Here is a 20,017-nt window from a genome sequence, read left to right as displayed (position 1 = left end):
ACCCAATAATGTAGTTTCTGACTGATAAATGAACACAATTCAAAACACTTTGCATGGCCAAAACATTTTATTTGTTCTTACTTTCTTTTAGTAAACTTTAGTTATCATGAATAAAATATAAACAATCCAAATCTCCAAAATAAAGAATTAAATTTCATTAAAAACCTCACAGGGTGAGAAAACAGTAAGCATAAGTTAGATAACAAGTCTTTTTTTCATTATCACTGATATTTGCTTTTCAAAACAAAAAGTGAAACTAAAAAAAGATAATTTATGCATGTCAAGTAGGCTTGTCTCTTGGTTTTTCCTATTGCATACTGGTGAGCGGATAAGAGGAACACTGTGAAAGCAAAACAAGGAAGTAAATAGATGTAGTGTTTAGAAAAGCAAAAAAATAAAAGCACTCATGGGCAGCCTAATGTATTGCCCATGAAAAAAAAACACATGTATACAAGTATAAAAATCTCTCAGATATTTCACCACGTAACATGCTTAACATGTACAATGTAAATTAGAATACAGGAGCCGGAGGCATGTTAGTTACATAACAGAGGATGCAGCAATCATGCATTTGTATTGATCAAGTAAATATGTAGGTTTATGGGAGCTAGAATTAGAGATATGACCCATGATGCGTGTCAATCCATGACACAAACATTCTCACATTTGATGTGACGTGTAAATGGCTCTTCCTTTAAGCATATGGTACCTTAATCTAACATATCAGGGTTTTATAACAAGTATTTCCCTGCTATGAGAGGGACTGTACAATCGTGATATTACGATATTACTTCATAGTTTGTTTTTTGTTACATGATAAGGCATAAAATTGGCATTAGCTATTGCATTATTGCACTGCTTTTTTTTTTTTTTAAAACAGATGAATCTCAGGCAAACTTGGCCTATAGGACGTTTGTTATCAGGACAATTTAAAGAAAACACAGTTGAAAGACAATGGCACGATGCTTTAAATACTAACAGCGGCTGAGGAGATTTTGAGTTTGGTGGCGTCCCTCTGAAGGAGTGAAAATGGCAGAAATGGAGCGAGTGCACAAAAAGATGCAGAAAATGTGGGAGTGGTTAGTTGAAAACTGATTTCACTGTACATTCACTGCGTCCAAAGACCGTTGCCGCCACATCTTGTTTAATGGCTATAGAAAACAGGAGCATCAGAAAACACGAAAAATGACAGATGAACATATATATGCACAAACACACGTCATCATCACTGATTGCATGAAAGAATATAGGATAGTGAGAACGTGGCTTTTAAAAATGTTCAACAGCGCTTCCACAAAGCGTTTTTTTTTCTTTAGCAGAGGGCTACAGTGGCATAGAGCACTTTGGTGAGTGGTGCATTTTAAGGCAATACTGTGAACAGTGTTTGCAGGGCTGTTTCATTTGTCTTGCATCTTCTCTAGGATGGGCACGATCATGTCAAATTTGGGCCTCTTGGCGGGGTCCTCGTTCATGCAGATCTTCATTAGCTTGCAGATGTGGGGGGAGATGCCCGGCGGGATGGTGGGCCGCAGTCCCTCTAGTGCCACCTAGCGGAGAGAATACGGATAAGGGTGTTTGGTTTGGCTCTTGCTTGCTAAAGTCAGGTGCATATGATGGAATCCATCTCACCTTCATGCCGATCTCCATGTTTGAGAGGTCAGCGAACGGCACCTCTCTGGTGACGAGCTCCCAGAGCAACACGGCGAAGCTCCACATGTCCGCAGAGCGCCGGTTTATCTCCTCGGGCTTCTTCTGCAGGGCTGAGAGGAGATGTGGAGGGAGGTGTTAAGGTATCAGTGGATCAAAACTTCAGTTTAACATTACATTTATTGCTGTTCTGCAAGTTTTCGCAGGCAAACAGGCGAAGTGTTAAATCTGCTTGGTTTGAAAGTGACTTCGGTGTAAGCGGTGCTTCATGCATCACTACACTATTGGCAGTAGACAATGGACTTTTTTGCGTTAATGCGCAGAAATTTTGCAAATGTGACGGTACATTAGACTGATATATTGGATAAAGTGAGAGGTTTGAAATGAAGAATTTAGAGAGTGAAGGAGAGGAATGATACCTTCAGGTGCCACCCATGCGGGAGAGTACATCCTGCCGGGACACTGGAAGGAAAACTTCACATCTGCCATGCTTATCCTGGCCGTCATGTCCTCGTCAATCTGATGTCAGGGAATCAATTAGAACAGTTTCATTAGGATAACTGAGCATGAAACGGTTATTTAGGAAAAACTCACTGTTTTTGCTTCATACAAACTGTAGAAAAACTGAAGCTTAATCAGTGTACCCTCCTATTCCCATTCCTGTTCTAAATAAATGGGAAACTATTACTTTTTTTCAGCAAGGATGCATTAAATTGACCAAATGTGACTTTTACATTGTTAGAAAAAAACATTTAAAATAAATGCGTTCTTTTGAACTTCTATTCATCTAATAATCCTGAAAAAAACATGCATCTCAGTTTCTGCATATTGAAATACTATAGAATATTAAGCAGCACAACTGTTTTCAACATTGATATGATAAGAAATATTTCTTGAGCACCAAATCCGTATATTAATTTTTTTTTTTTAAAGGATCACGTGACGCTGAAGACTGGAGTAATGATGCTGAAAATTCAGCTTTGCCATTAGGAATAAATTACATACAATTTATTTGTGAAAAAGACACATTGGGATTAGCTTTTACAGACATTCTAAACTCTATTGGAGTTAGACAACACTGTTGAGGGAGAATGAGTGTCAGGACCTACTCATTGTCGTAATCATACTTTAGATCTAATATTGTCACATGGAATCAATGTCACATGGAATCAATGCCACTGCCGTCTGCAGCAGAGCGATGACATATCGATAATTATTTTAATCGCATGTATACTTAATTTAGCCAAGGTTGCAAAGCCGACTCTGTGTTATAAATATGGTAGAACTTTCACTTCTGCAACTAAAGATTGCTTTATAAATAATCTTCCTGACCAGTTTCATCTCGTCAACATCCCAGATAGCTTAGAAGAACTCGATGTTGCAACAGAAATTATTAATTCTCTTTTCCAGCACTTTAGACACAGTTGCTTCATTGCGCTTAAAGAAGACTAAAGGAAATAGTCCAACACTGTGGTACAACGAGCACACTCTGGCCCTTAAGAGAGCAGCCAGAAAAATGGAGCGTAGCTGGAAGAAAACAAAATTAGAAGTTTTTCGCATTTTGTGGAGAGAGAGCATGATTGCATACAGAAAGGCCTTAAAAACTGCTAGATCTGCTTATTTTTCAACACTTTTAGAAGAAAACAAACACAATCCTAGGTATTTATTCGAAACAGTGGCTAAATGAATGAAAAATAAAGCTCCAACACCAGAGGTTTCCAAACAGCACAACAGTAATGACTTTATGAACTTCTTTACGTACAAGATTGATAATATTAGAGAGAAAATTATAACTTTGCAACCGTCTACAAAAGTATTGCATCAGGCAGTGCATTGTAGTCTCCCTGAGGAAAATTTTCATTCATTCATTGCCAAAGGAGAGGAAGAATTGTCTAAACTCGTTAAATCATCTAAATCAACAACATGTATGTTAGACCCTATACCGCCTAAGCTATTGAAAGAGAGGCTTCCAGAGGTCATAGATCCTCTTCTTAATATCATTAATTCGTCTTTGTCACTAGGATATGTACTGAAAACTTTTAAGCTGGCTATTATTAAACCTCTTATTAAAAAAAACACAACTTTATCCTTGAGAATTAGTCAATTACAGGATGATCTCGAATCGACCTTTTATGTCAAAGATACTAGAAACGGCAGTATCTTCACAACTATGTTCCTTTTTAGAAAGAAATGGTATCTGCGAGGATTTCCAGTCAGGATTTAGACTGTATCATAGTACTGAGACTGCTCTCATTAGAGTTACAAATGATTTGCTCTTATCATCCGATTTTGGTTGTATCTCTCTATTAGTGTTACTGGATCTTAGTGCTGCATTTGATACCATCGACCACGAAATTCTTTTGAATAGACTCGAAAATTATGTTGGCATTAGTGGAATTGCACTAGCATGGTTTAAATCATACTTATCTGACCGTTATCAGTTTGTAGCAGTAAATGAAGAGATGTCTTATCGATCAAAAGTTCAGTATGGTGTACCACAAGGCTCAGTACTAGGACCGTTGCTGTTCACCCTGTACATGCTAACCTTAGGTATTAGTTTTTACTGTTATGCGGATGATACTCAGCTCTATATTATTTTTGCACCCGACGAAACGCACCAATTAAGAAAATTAACGGAATGCATAGCTGATATAAAAATTCGGATGACAAGTAATGTCCTACTACTTAATTCTGAAAGAACAGAGCAATTAATGCAAAAACAGAATGCAATTTTCTTCTAGAAACAAACTTTGTTGCATTATTTTCATGTTATCACTGTGAAGCTGCTTTGATAAAATCTGTATTGTAAAAAGCGCTATATAAATAAAAGGTGACTTGACTATTGAAATAATAATTAAAAAAATATATTTCACAATATTGCTGTTTTACTGTATTTTAGAATAAATTAATGCAGCTTTGGTGAACATAAGAAACTTCTTTCAAAAACATTTAAAAAATGTGTAATGCTAGCAGTACAGCTCTTAGTAATTTAATACTCGTGCAGTTTTGCCTTGGTTTCACTTCTGTTTGTGGGTCAATGACAATCCATTGTGCTTTAAACTGATGGTGACTTACACAGATTTTTATTTTCTAATGGACATTACAGACCATTGATGCTTGTTAACTACAGACAATAATAAATCCACAACTAAAGAATGTTCTTTCGCTGCAACACTCTGCAACTTGAATCTCTCAAATTGTGATGGGATGCACGGAAACTAAACAGAGAACTAAGACCGTTTACAGCATTTCCTGTTCACAGTGGTTTATCCACTGAGACAAAATTTATGGAGGGCAAGTTCCACTGAATCAGTCCCACATACCATGACAGTGAATAAACTTGTTTTTTTGCAATGACTGGTAAACACTGAGTAATGAATGTGGCTCATGTTGCCTAGTAGTAAGACAGGAATAGACACAATGGAAAACCCCACAGTTGTAAAAACCAAGTTTAGTGGGAAACGTCTGCTTTACGCTGCTCACCATGACACTCTTGCTGTTGAGATAATGCCGAGGGATCATGGGCTCCAGTGTGTGCAGGAAAGCCATTCCACACGCTATATCCAGGGCAAACTTCACAGCCTGCGTCTGATCCACAACAAAGTCTAAATGGACGAGAGAAAGAAGAAGATACAAGAGAAGTCTTGAGAAAGACATATATTTACTTATGCTGAGTCAGAAAAACAAAACTCCAGAATATCCAGAACTGAAAGAGCATTTAAGCATATTTTCAATAATAAACATTCAAATGAAGCAGACATACACCACATGATTTTTCTGAGACAGTAATGTGTGTTTTACTCACTGGTCCCCTCGTGAAGCACATTGTAGAGGGAGCCATAGGGCATCCAGTGTGTAATTATGATTGGATGAGGGGCGGGCGGAGCTTGACATGCCCCCAACATGGGCAACACATTGGGGTGGGAGAAGATTCTACAGCAGGGGAAACGGGACCCATGAACACACAGATACAACAGACCACTAACATGATGGAGACATTTCACAGATTAAAGATGACAGATCAGGACTGCCCTCTCTTTTGGAATAAAATAGTTCACCTAGACTTTGTTTTTTTTCCATCTTTAAATTTGTTCCCTTTGGTATTGATGATATACTTGTATTGACGATAACCATGATATTTAGAATATTTCAAATTGAATCTGGTTGACACTCCAACATAGTAGGTGTACACTTCTGTATTTATGGTTACAAACACTTAATCTCTCTCAAAAAAATAAAAAATAGAACACAAAAAAAAGTTAGATGAATTTGAATGATAGCATTTTCTTTATTTCAAGAGAAATGAACGCGATAATGTTGTACTCCTAGTACAGAATCAGCTTGATTTGTGAACTAATCGCGCTTTTGAGTCTGATCTTTATAATAAATCAGTGGATTCAGTTCACAAAAACAGTCTGAATGATTTTAATAATCCGGTTGCAGGAGTTAACAGCTAAATGAAGCAGAAGGTTAACGGTGAAAGACAACTTAACTGATGTTAAACTATCGTAAAACTAAGACGACTGAATATAGTGCAAAAGCCGTATGAAGCTTTTTGAAGTTTAAAATTTTAAGTACGGTTAGGACCTTCTTTAAACTGCTCTGTTTGTTTCCACAAAATAAAGAAAGTCATACAGATATGGAAAATTGCCATTATCATCAGATAATAGTATCAATGATTTAAAATTATATTAAAAACATTTTTATATTTTCTGTTTGACTTAAGTTACAGCTTTAATAATTTTGTTGTGTATTTTTGACATTTTTTAAAGTTTTTTTTTATATAAATGTCCATATAGTTTTGATGAATTTTTATTTCAGTTTTAGTTTGTTATTTTAGTACATCAAGTTAAACTAAATGAAAATGAGAAATGTTTGCTTGACAAATAGCTGAAATAAAATAAGTTTCTTTAATATTTTTATATATTTTCTATTATCATTTCTATTATTTTTTTAACAAGTAAAGAAATAGTATACTAACACTATAATAACTATAATAACCCTGATTTGGAATGAGTATATAACGTCAGAATTCATTCCCTTTAATCTGTGTAATCTGGGCACATTGGACTGGCGGTTCATCACCTTAGTTTAGGATACTCTTCATTGAAGTCACGGCTCTTTCTAGTAGTCCAGTCCCGCACATGAAGCATCTTGATCACAATCTCTGTGCCCTGCCAGCGGCCCTGCCACAGCTGCCAGAGAGAGACATCAGTGTTTCCATATACGCTCTGAGACATGGTTTGGGTAGCTATTGTGGTTTAGTTTGGTAAATGCCCTCACCTCTCCAGAGTGATTCTTGTTGATCTTGGCCAGCATAGAGAGCTGCTTATAATCTATGCCCGAGGTTTTGTTTAGTGTGCCGTTACCTGCAGACATCATGAAAAAAAGAAACAATCAAACCTTTATTGTGGATAATTCATATAAACTTATATTGCAACCTATACACAGTTACACTGAATGACAATAAAGGGCTTGTTTGCCAAAGCATTTGCGTTATGAATGTAAATGAGAATCAGATGTTCTGAGGGCGCTTACGTGGTCGAGTTCGAGTGGTTCCCTTCCAGAAAGAGTCCTTGAAAGGAACTTTGGACAGGCTCTGTCCCTGTTTCTCCGCCAGCTCTGATTCATAAACATAACAGAATTATTAGGCCTGATGCAACATATTATAACAGAAACAAATCTCTGAAGCTTCACAATGTAAGAAAACAATCCTTCAACAAATCTACAGCTGACGTCACATTTGCTACATTAGTAAATAAGAGTGTTTACCTTTCAGATTTGCAGCAAGCGGTGGTTTGGCCTTGTCAACTGGAGTTTCGCCATATTTGTTGCAGATGCTCACCTGAGCACCATTATTGACCAAATCCTGGAGAGAAGATATACAATAACATATCAGGTACAACAGAAACTCAATTCAAAATCAAGGTATCAATTTCAAAATTCCATATTTTTTCAGATCCAAATTTCCAAAATCCTCTGAAGATTTCTAAGACCATATTTAACACAAATAGTTCATGCAGCATTATATTTGGTATATAGTACAATTCTTAAGTACATATCATTGGTTTTCTCATAGTGATAACACGCACTTACATGATGAGAAGAAACCTAAAATGCTTTATAACCTGCATATTCACGTTTGATACTGTAATCATGGTTTGAGGTTGCAACATCACCAAACAGCAAAGTACAGTATGAATGAAATGGTTTGCTCCTTTATCTGTTGCAGGTTTGAGTGGCATGCGCACATTAATTTAGTGAAGTTCAAAAGAGACTTGCATATGTTAAAGACACAGTTTTGCATAATGAAAATGTGCGCCTTGAATTCATTTAGTTGTGTTTGACAATCACTAAACGATACTAAACTTTTGCCATGAATTTACTCTGCTTGTATGATAAATCTTTAGAAATTCTTAATTTTATATTTTAGAAAACTGAATATGGGATATTTTTCCATACTTTTCCCAAACCTGCAAATTACTCAAATCAAATTCCATACTTTTCCAAAAAGCACAGGAACCCTGTAAATTGTTATGTTTTGTAAACCACTGAATGCCAATGTTTAAACATTTCCATTATTTCTGCTCAAATGTGAAAGTTATAAAAAAATGCCATGTTGTTGTTACCTTTTTCTATCAGTGTTATTTTACTATTATTTATATACTGTTTTAAATGTTTGTTTTTTTTATCATTTTTTGAATTGGCTTTTATTTTATAGTTTTAGTTTTAATTTTAGTAAGTTTTAATCATTTTATTAAATGCATTTGTCATTTTTTTATATTTCCATTTACCCCAGTTTCAGTTATGATAATTTTAGTACTTCGGTGTATTTATTTTAGTCACTAAGTCAACATTTCTTATTTTCGTTTAAGTTTTCGATACAATAAAAATGAATCGGAACTATAGAGCTCCAAAAATGATGTAAATAAAAAAACAAAACACAAAAGTGGTTAATATGACTGTAACCACTTACGAGGACTATATTCCAAGTCTTCTGAAACCGTTCTAAAGCTTTATGTGAGAGCAGACCAAAATTCTAACTTTCATTTATAACACAAGAGCAGCTTAGACATTCTGCAAAATATCTTTAGTTGTGTTCCACAGAAGAAAATTATGTACTTTCCCAACAAAAAGCTATTGTATGGATTCAGAAGACTTGGAAGTTATTGCATGAGGACCAAGTGAACCACTTGTTCATCAAATATAATCAATACTGAAAATATAAAAATTCATAGACATATACGTACTTTTTATCAGTATATTGGTTGCGCAAACGGGAATTTAAACATTCAAATAATCTGTAAAATAAAGGGTCTACGCTTTGTAATGATACCACATATGACTGTTAATGTTCCACCAGGACGTTTAAATATCAAAGGACGATTGTAATTACACAGTTCCGGACCCATTACCGGTTTACGACCGGTAATGGGTCCGGTTTTTCAAAGCTCTTGTCCCCATTTATTATAATTACATGGAAAACAGCCATTGATTTCCCCTCAACCAACTGAAATGTTTTCAAAACAATCTAGAATTTCTCATTTTTCCCCAGCAGAGGGCACTTCAGACTAACCTCAGCCACCAGGTCATGGGCCCAGAAGCAAGCATAATGGAGAGGGGTGTTGCCGTGCTCGTTTGCCGCATTGGTATCTGCTTTACACTGGATCAGCTAGACAACACAAACCACAACAGCAAACACAAATCATCCATTTAAAATCGGTTTTATAGAACTAAAAGGCAAAAAATTGACATTGTCAGTTCCTTTATTCCTTCTTAAGAAGGTTTAAAGTTTGTGTGTGTGTAAGTATTTATAACTCTGGGAGCTTCTGTTTGCAGCTGTGTGTTTGTTTACACCTTTCCATAACCGTTGTGGTCACTGTGGTTGTTCAGGTGTAGATGTGTGAGTGTGCGTGTTAGTGAGCGTTTATCCGCTACGTTCTGTTCGCACCTTGGCCAGAATGTCACGGTGGCCGTGGCTCGCAGCCAGGTGCAGGGGTGTGTCGTCTCCACGGTTCATGACATTGATGCGCGCCCCTCTCATGATGAGCATATCCACGACACCCGAACGACCCTCACGGCACGCCCAGTGCAACGGACTGAACCCGTGATCATCCCTGCGAGAAACAAACATATGTTAGCAGACGAGTCAGTAGCATATCATAGTTATCACTTAGTCACACTCAAAAAATATTTATGCCTAAATTTAAGATTGACGCATTTAAATTTCATTTAAAATTTCCATGTATATGGATTACACAGTTTTAACAATCTAATATCTGACCTGTTTCATTCATAAATGACTGACAGATATGCATCACATTAAGCTTGTTTGTTAAAAGCAATATTTTTTGAGTGCATACATGTTGGGAAATGATGAGAGTAGTTTCATTTTTGGGTGAGTTGTCCCTTTATATCAAGGCAGTTGTTTTGGTTGGCGGTAAACTGTCTCCAGTCAGGTTAGTGTTCTCTCTCTCAGCTGTCTGTCTCCAGCCAGTTAAATATAAACAGCCGTTAACTGGCCCTTTCCTCTAGATTATGTGTACCCCCTTCCCCACCCCCCGCCCCCCGCTGTTTGAGTCCGAGATCCGTTCTCAGGCCTTCTTATTTCCTTTTCAAAACCGCAGTAAAACTTTCACTTTCTTCAAGTCGACAGTGACAATAACAAAACAGTGATCAGATCAGAGCCTGTGCATTAGTGCTGCTACTGACAGCTCACGTGAACTTATCCAACTGAGGTTTTTACTATTAAAAGCACTGAACACAACTGCTGTGAAAGTGTTATAAAGGTAAAGTCTGCAGCTGGTTATGCTCATCCCCACAGAGAGCAGTTGTAAAGCCTGTGGTAATGAAGTGTTTGTTGAAGAGCTGGGTGTGTGGAGTACAGTAGGAAGCCTCTGGATAAATAGCCAGGCCAGTAGCGTGGCTAAACTTAGGGGTAGCTGCTGAAACCTCTCACAAGGTCCTGCCGGAACAGACCAACCCCCCTACACACCCCACACACACACACACACACACACACACACACACACAACACACAGAGCTGAAGGGGTTAAAGACAAAAACAACGTACAAAAAATAAAGATAAATAAAGAGGAAGAACCCCTGCCCCCAAAAAAATCAATTAATTAAATTGGATTGAGTCCTACATGAGCTTCCCATTGGGAATTCTGGAATGTTCATTATGTCCTGCCAAGCAGCACATTTCAAGGAAAGAATGCAAAAAAGGCATGGAAAGAAAGTTGCAAACAAAGCAGGACAGCAGCAAAGAAAGGAACCTTGAAAAAAAAAAAAAAAAAGGAAATAAAACAAAAGGTAGGAATTAAGAAAGTACAGAAGAATAAAGCAGAAAAGGAAGAAAGTTGGACAGAAAGGAAGGAAGCGGAGAAGAAAGTAAGAAAAAGAAAATTAAATGAAAAAGAGAGTGGAAAACAAAGGAAGTGTGAAAGGAAGAATCATAAAAAGGAAGAAACTGTGAAAGACAGGAAGAAAGTTGGAAAGAAGAAAGGAAGGAATTAAGAAAGTGGGGGAAAAGAAAGCGGAAAAGCGAAGAAAATGGGACAGAAAGGAAGCCAGTTGGAATTAATGGAAGGAAGTGAAAAGAAAGAACAGAAGAAAGAAAGAAAGAAAGAAAGAAAGAGAAGAAAATTGGACAAAAAAGGAAAGAAGAATAAAAGGAAGCGAAAAGAAAAAAAAGAAAGAAAGAGGCAAGATAATGGGACATTATCAAGAAAAAAGCAGGGAAGCGGGAAAGGATGAAATGGAGGAAGGACAGCTGGTCAGAGTGTCAGAGCTCATCATTCAGCAGCGCTCCATCACACTAATAAAGCAGCGGAGGCCTGGACTGAGGAAACCAGAGCGGGAACCACAGGAAATGAGATTCAGCAAGCTCTAGCGGCTCCTCTCCTTAGCCTGTGTGAGTGAGCGGAGCGCTCCGCTCAATTCATGCCCAGTTACAGTCCCTTCTCCTTGTAAGGACGTGAAGCATGCACTGTTAACAAGCGCACACACACACACAGAAAGAGAGAAAGGAACGTTTACGCTAACACACTTACAAAGTACAAAGACAGACTATGTAAACATTGATACTGGAGTCACACAGAGTCTCAAGTCTGCGGTTATACGATCAAAGAGTTGAAAAGCTCTCTTATTAAGAGCTTCCTCCGGCCAAAAAGCATTCTGGGGTTGCACAAGGCGATGATTTAAACGTGCCACTCCACATCTGAGTTCAGGTTTCTAGCTTTCAGCACTGGTGGAGTAATCTGGTTGAGTGAAAGCTCATACTGAATTAGATCATAAGCCACACATCAGTGAGGCGCCATGGTCTATAAACATATCTGAGCTAGCAGGCTAGTGAAGTGGGCCAAATTGAGGTATGTTACAGGAAATGTAACTGAAGCAGGGCAAATAATATCGCTGGACAAATAAAAGCTAGTTTCTGATTCAAACCGCACATCAAAAAGGATGTTATATTTTTAGACAGTGCGGCTAAAAATAAGAAGTTAAAATACAGGAAGCATTTTTCATAGTAACTGATTTCAGAAATTTGGGTCTTATTGGCTTGAGCTGCAACAGCTTCATTGTCTGTTTTAAAACCACAGAGACAAACACAGCTGTAACCTGGCATTTAGTTTCTTAGTATCTCTGAGTCCTGTCCAGACTTTAAGAATGAAAAACAGCTACAAAAAGTGTCAGTTCCTCTTTGAGTCACAATTTTCAGAGCAGACTCAGTCAACTTAAAATGGCATTCGCTACTAGAAAAGCACAGATGCAAAACTTGGGCGATGACACGGATATCCGATCTTCAAAACAACTTGAAACATAGATGTTGTAACACAGTAATATACATTGCACACAAGATCCCTTCCAAAAAACAGAAAAGTTAATTTGCAAGAGTACAGAACTACACACAGAAAGTCAGAGAACTTGTTTGTTTTTTTACTTTTAACAAAAAAATGTTAAATTTACTCAATATTTAGTCATATTCTTTTAAAATTAGTACATTTATTATTTTACATTTTACGATAAAAACACGTCAGTCCAAACTAAATTTGACAATTTGAAAAATTACATTTATTGATATTTAAAAATCACGTATTAATAGCCTTGTCAAACTGTTGAGCTTTAAAGATTACATGAAATCAAAATGTAATGTTTTTACTTTTTTTAATACATATTAGTGTTCTAAATGGTTCTAAACTAAACACGAGTTATCAGTTAATTTGTAAATTTATCAAAATCTAAAAACTTGAACGTTGAAATTAATGTTTTATAATAAATTACATTTTTGAAAGTCAAATGACAAAAATGTAACTTTTCAAATTGTTGTAAAATTTGTTTGGTCGGACACATTTTTAGCATTTTGTTTAATATTGATTTATAATTTTGCATATTAAAGATTTACCAACATAACTGAAACAGAAAAATCTACTGTGTGAATTTGACATGGCTCAGATTTGAGTGAACCTTTTTCTACATTTTTCTTCTTGCTGTTTCATTATTGTAATAATACATTTAAGTCTTTGTATTTCTTGACAAAATTAAAAAAACTGCATCAATAACCATTTTCACCAGTAATTTCAATTTCATTGATGAAATTAACAGTTCTGATTTAATCCATCTGGAATTTATCAGAACATTAAAAAAAGTGAGTTTGCCAAAACAATGTCTAGACTTTTTGGGAATTGCTAAACATTATTTTCCCTTCAGTTGAAAGGGACGACCATTTCAAAAGTCGAATAATTTTTATATTTTAATGAAACAGCATACTAATAAATCATAGTGAGTAATATATACTATTTTAATTTCACACTGACTTTAAAGATAAACAAATAAAACCAACAATTTCAAAATCAACTTAAACAGAGGCTTCAGGCATAATGGCCAAAATATAAGGACATTTCCATAGAAAACATCTAGATCAGTTAAGATGGACACTAAACAAAGTTCAGTGTGTTGACTGACATGCTGTAATGCGAAGCATAAACTAAACCCATGTATATCTGCTATTTCCTGTCTCCTCCCACAAAAGCGTAAGGTCGTGACATCTGAAGCCATGCTAAAACTCTTCATGGCCCTTCAAAAAAACTGAATCACACTGCCCCTCTTCTTTATAGCAGTGGAATCATTTTATTAGGCAATCCTCAACAGGCTAAAGCAAAAGGCAAATCCCTTAGCTGGAGTTTTTCTATTTCTGGAAAAGGAAAACACTTTGAGATGGGTAAGAAGGGAGGGAGGGAGAAAGAGAAGTGACACAGAGAGGACTGGTATGGCTCAAGTCAGCATGCTTTGCTTGGTGAGCTCATCGTATGGAAACTATTCGTCCCAACCATTTCGTTTTAGCCCAGACTGTTCTCTCCTCCCCTCTTATGAGTCACAAATTAGACATAGACTCCTACTCACACAGGTTTGTGAAAGATCAGCTGTTGTTTAGAGTAGGGAATTGACATATAGCAGACAACCAGAGCGCTAACATATGAAGGGTTTCTCTAATTTAAAAAAATAAATAATTGCAACCGGAGTTGGCATTTTCCCCAGCTGGCTGTTTTTCAATCCAAGTAAGTCAAACATTTCCTTACCGTCACAACTTCAGCCATGTGAAGAGCACAGGAAATGCCTAGATTGTGATCTACATCGAACACTACGGCACGCCTCGCTAAATGGTTCATCTAAACTAGCCGCTGCCTGCAATCTGCTGATTTTGTGCTGAATCAGCCCCGGCGAACCATTAGTCTCCGAACTCTTCCTTTCAGGTAATAACTCTTGTGGCTGACAGTTCTCGGAGATCCACCTGAACATTTTTTTTCTCTCTCTTTTGTGCTTCTCAGCTGTTCTGGGATGTATTAGTGAAGGAAGGCAGGCCAAGGCTGTTTTGTGAGAGGGAGCTTGGCAGAGTTGGAGGTATTTGAAGAGGGTGCATGGATCAACTCTGTGTATGCTTTACGCCATATAGGGCTAGAAGTGAAATTCTGGTCTTCAACACGTGCGGAATCTTCTTCATTTCGTTTGTAAGACATAGACAGGATATTTTAGGTTGCATTTCTTTAAACTTAGGCTAACCATGATGAGTTTTCCACAAAAGGCATGCACAATATTAACATTCTATAATAATAATTTAATGATATGATCCATTACTGATGACTTATATTAATTCAAAATAATATTATGACTAGAGTTGTCAAAAGTACCGACTTCGGTACTGAAATAAAAAAAAAATGTCTTGATACAAGCATTTCCCTCTAGCATTTTGAGCGCTGTTGAACGGATTCTTAAACACCTCTGATTGGCCATTGTGTTGACGCGATCTACATACATGTCTGCGATCGGCTTCAATGATCAACGCTTCAAAAAAATATGGTGTCTTTGACGCTCTTCATTGAGCACTTAAAAGTGGCGTCTATCAACGGCCGCTTTAAACGCTCCCGTGTGTATCTCTGTAAGTGCTCGGTTAAGAGCGTCAAAGACATCATATTCAGACATGCGTATATGTTGAGCTCGTGAACACAATGGCCAATCAGAGGCGTTTAAGAGTCTGTTCAACAGCGCTCAAAATGCAAGAGGGAAATGCTGGTATCGTCACATTTTTAATTTTCGGTACCAAAGTCGGTACTTTTTGACAACTCTAATTATGACTAATAAGAACTAAAAAAAAAAATGTAAATCAATAATTTTAAATGCTACAAGTGAACAAGAGTAATATACTAATACTGAATCTCCTTAATGCTTCAAAGCCATCTGATTGAAATATAGAACCCATGTACGCCACGACAGGCCAAATAACTGAATGAAATCCACAACAGATGAAAAGTGATAAAATCTACCCGCATCGTCTTTCTGAGCCACTGCACCCAGGGATTAAAAGACAGATAAAAGTGTAAGGGGTGAACTAAGGGACAAGCCTTGACAGAAGATCCTTCTCCATGTGTGCACAAACAGGACATTTTCTTTACAAAACAATCCAAGTTTCGCAAAGTTTTTAGAGGGCGTGGCCTCCAAGGATCCTCCCCTACCCGTTTGAATGAGAAATTAAGGTAATAACAGCTAAACCAAGACTGTACAAAAACACAGATAAGAGGCATCTACAACCACACTGGAATCTACCTAATAACAGCTTTGACTAAATTCATACTCACCCCTGGTTTAGGTCATTTTCTGTGTTGTCCAACCAGAGGCGGACAGCTACCGCATTGCCTTCACGGCACTGAGTGAAGATGTCATCCATCTCGGCACCCTCTCTCCTCTCACACTACCCGGAATCCTTCGTCCCCTACCAGGACTGTCCTGGGAGAGTCGTCTGATGCAGCTGTACCCTGAAGATGACAGGCGAGGGCTGACAGAACATCCAGCCAGGGGAAGGGTGTGTTGGGACAGTCTCTTCACTGCCTCAGGGCAAGTTTCTGGTGTCTGCGCTGCACTGCAGAGAAACGAGAAGGAAGCTCAGATGAGCTGTCCTGGACCCAGTTTGCACAAAACACACTGTCACAGTCCAAGTCACTAGGGAACAATGACTAAAAACTGAAAAATAACAAGTAGCCAGCCAAAAACGGAAGGGGTGAGGCTCAATGACTCAGTCTTGTTTATTAATTTATACAAATAAATACATGCAATTCATACACCTGACTTGAGCGCAAGGTGTTTTTTAGAGGGGGAAAAGTGTTTTTTACACTTTGTTTCACACCTAACTGTTTTGTTAGGTGTTTTTTACTATGCTTTTTGGAGGGGGAATAAAGTCAACATATTGATCCTGATATTATAATGAAGAAGAAAAAAAGTATAACAAAATTATTATTGAAAAGTAGATTTTCTTTCCTTTACCATGGACTCTTATATGTCAATAGCTATGTTTCCATCCAAATTGCTAATTCAATTTATCCACAAAATTGGATTATCGCATAAAACATTTCCGAATAAAGCAACGTTTCCATTCATCATTTCATCATACATAATTTTCATACATCAAAACGCAATAAACGCTGTCATGTTATCTTGTGTTCGGATGCCTGATATTTGTGAATGCAATCATGTGAGACATTATACAAATGTCACGGCAAAAAACACATTTTTTTGTTTGCGCATTGAAGGATTTATTCTGTAAATGTGTTTCCATCGTAGTTTATGCTCGTAGTTTATGTTTCTTGTGGGATAAAAAAAAGTATCCACCTCAATTGAGTGCATGTTTTACATGCATTTTTAGAATTTATGCACATCTTGGCACATCACTAAACTGATCATGGTTTCCATCCAGCTTTTTTTATGCAATATCCCAAAATGACCATAAAAATAGGTGGATGCAGACATAGCTAATGATCCTTATTCTTCAAAATATCTTATTTTATGTTCCACAAAAGAAAGAATATACATTGAATGGAAGTTACACATGTTTAGAATGAAATGAGGGTGAATAAACAACAGAATTTTAATTTTTGGATGAGCTATTCCTTTAATTTACCAGATTTAAGCAATGGGTTAAAAAAATTGTTAATTAAGTGGTGATAGCTTAGGTGCCGAATTCAATGTAATCATGCAGGTCTCAGCTTGTTAGAACATACATAACACTCCCTTACTGAGTCCAAAAGATCCCTCTGCCAACAGAATGTGTTTCTTCAATACTCTGACATCACTCTAACTCATACTTTAGTTAAACAGGTCTTCGCAAAGACCCGTTATACTCATGAAAAGCTACGTCTGTGTCTGTTTCTGTTTAATTAGAGAACTTAAGTTCATGTCACATTTATTAAAAACAAAAAGGAAAATGCGTCAAATACATTTAAGAAGCTATTTCTTATATAAACTATCATGCACTGTATACTTTGCTGAGAATGTTTGAGTTGGGAAACTGGAGAGACTGTATTCACTTACAGAAAATGACAGACAAATTAGATAAAAGCAGGCTGATATTGATTCAGTTAAATATTAATTCAATCACAAAGACACTAGAAGGTAAACAAAATAGTTAAGACTCAGAAAGATAAAAAAAAGTTCAAACAGGCAGGCAGACAGTAAGAAGACAGATATGTTTATGAGTGAACAGACAGACAGACAGTTATGTTCAGACAGAGAGGCAAGTACGTGTTCAAACAGAATGGGACACATATAGAAATTGACAGAAAAATACAGGTCAGATCTATAGATATGTGTTCAAACAGAAAAAGATGGGTATTTGTTCAAGACAGAGAGCAAGATAGATAGATAGTATTTGTAGAAGACAGGTAGGTACGCGTGTTCTCTCAATAAAACTGACATTAGCCGCGTAACTTAGCTAACAGACACTCCATTCAAAGAGATTCTTAAGACTCCTAATAATGGGTGAATAAAAAGAAGAAGAAAAAAACACGATGTGAATTATAATGTACTTAATCATGCACAATTTATTTATGTTCACTCTAAGCTTTATGTATGGCTATTCAGTAGTAGTTTTGTCTTGCAGTGAGCTAGTACGCTAATTGTGCTAGCAGTCATATAACGTTACGCCCACAGTCACTGAACTTCACGATCAACACACGATTCATGCTTCCTTCACACTCAATCGATCATAACAACCACCATTACCTGTTTATGTGGCCGCTTTCAGCTGGAGAGTACCAACGGTAATGACTGGGACAGTCCGGACCGAAACTCTTCCAGCGTCCACACCCTACTAGAGACCGAGTCTGTGATCTCCTCCCCACCGACAGACACTCACTCATTCCCCGGAGAACACGTCACTGCAGCGCCCCCGGCTGGAGAATGAAGAAAACATGCGCCTCGGGACACGGTTTTCAGAACTGTGCTTGAGGTCATGATGAATATTCATTTATATACACGAATTTACCAAACATCAGCCCAAACTTAGAGAATTTGCAAGGTCTTTTCTGTTACATCAGTATTAGAGGTAAATACTAAATCTTGCATTCTTCTACACACGCAAAAACGTACTGTGGCAGATGACGACCATAAAGCCTGCTAAAATAAGTTACCTGGGGCCTGTTTCAGAAAGGAGGTTAAGTGAAAACTCTGAGTATGTTAACCCTGAAATGAGGGAAACTCTGGGTTTTCTGTTTCAGAATGGGAGGTAAGTCAAACCTGAGAAAGCAGGGTAAGTCAAGCCCGTTTCTGAAAGAGAGGTAACTTATACTCAGAGTCAGTTACCATGGTAACTTACTCTGTGAACCTAACCTGGTCGGGAGCAGGTTTACTTCCATAAACCCAGAGTTTATTTCGGTCTCCTCCCCTTTTTCAAAGAGGAAGTGGTGTTTAAACACCTCATTCATTTTTTCGGTACATTTATTCATTGCTGTTTTTCCCCCCAATTTTTTTTAATAAGATGAAGTCTATATAACTTCTTAACTGGCAACTGAAAATACAGTAGATTAGAGTTACATCATGTAGCTCTAAACAAATTCTACAGAATTAAACTGTGGCATTCACTGAAAATCACTGAACTGTGTTCATCTGTGCACCAGAAGTTGATGGACCTTCCTCCTACTGTTCTTCCACACTCTGGGGACGAGGGAGAGATAAGAATATCCGTTTATACTTACATATAAACTTAGTTTCTATAGGCTACTCCAGATAAATAATGTGAAGAAATGTGAATGTGTAGATTGTTTGATGTGTAGACACATAATATTAACATTTCCTCTGTAGGCCTCTCTGTGGCAGTAGAAACTGTTTCTTAATCCCCCATCGTCCTGTGAAGATGAGCATTTGGTTGAGCACATTTTATAATACTATTTGTCATAATTTCTGGTGTATTGAGTAGGCTACTTACAACTGTCTGGGGTTCTGTTGGGACAGGAGGCTCCAAAAGACAGGTATTACCATCAGAATCTGTTGGGAGCAACAAAAAACCCAACCCAAAGTAAAATATATGGAAATATCAAAAACACCCTATATAAAAAAGAACACATATTGTTATCACAATCACATACACCTCTTACATATTATGAAGGCACTTCAATCTTCGGGAGTGACTGGCTCTGATGAAGTCCCTCCAGGAATTCCCTCAGCCATTGGCCTTCCAGCATTCAGGCTAGGGCCATCTCCATCTCCTCTGCATCTCCATCTCCATCTCCTCTGCATCTCCATCTCCATCTCCTCTGCATCTCCATCTCCATCTCCATCTCCTCTGCATCTCCATCTCCTCTGCATCTCCATCTCCTCTGCATCTCCATCTCCATCTCCTCTGTATCTCCATCTCCATCTCCTCTGTATCTCCATCTCCATCTCCTCTGCATCTCCATCTCCTCTGCATCTCCATCTCCTCTGCATCTCCATCTCCTCTGCATCTCCATCTCCTCTGCATCTCCATCTCCATCTCCTCAGTATCTCCATCTCCATCTCCTCTGCATCTCCATCTCCTCTGCATCTCCATCTCCTCTGCATCTCCATC

The 20,017-nt window shown here is 37.5% G+C and overlaps 1 protein-coding gene across 2 annotated transcripts; it reads right to left on the bottom strand.

The window, feature by feature from the left end:
- Positions 1-48: 48 nt before the first annotated feature.
- Positions 49-18,414, bottom strand: ilk (integrin-linked kinase). Of its 2 annotated transcripts, none has more exons than XM_077242716.1 (13): positions 18,196-18,414; positions 15,780-16,060; positions 9,599-9,764; positions 9,224-9,319; positions 7,420-7,516; positions 7,186-7,269; positions 6,931-7,016; positions 6,733-6,842; positions 5,453-5,580; positions 5,131-5,252; positions 2,067-2,166; positions 1,630-1,760; positions 49-1,547 (listed from the first exon to the last, which is right to left on the bottom strand). In XM_077242716.1, exons 2-13 carry the CDS (start codon positions 15,866-15,868, stop codon positions 1,398-1,400), a joined length of 1,359 nt encoding a protein of 452 aa, XP_077098831.1. In that variant the 5' UTR covers positions 15,869-16,060; positions 18,196-18,414; the 3' UTR covers positions 49-1,397. The 2 variants fall into 2 exon arrangements, with proteins under 2 accessions (XP_077098831.1, XP_077098832.1); XM_077242717.1 differs by having other exon boundaries at positions 15,780-16,055; positions 18,196-18,346.
- Positions 18,415-20,017: the final 1,603 nt, after the last annotated feature.

Source organism: Siphateles boraxobius, unplaced genomic scaffold (assembly GCF_051911475.1).
Source record: "Siphateles boraxobius isolate OS27281-9 unplaced genomic scaffold, OSU_SipBor_1 25, whole genome shotgun sequence".
In the NCBI taxonomy this organism is placed as follows: domain Eukaryota; kingdom Metazoa; phylum Chordata; class Actinopteri; order Cypriniformes; family Leuciscidae; genus Siphateles; species Siphateles boraxobius.
Note: the sequence above shows the minus strand (reverse complement) of the source record. Positions and strands in the feature narration are given on the sequence as shown.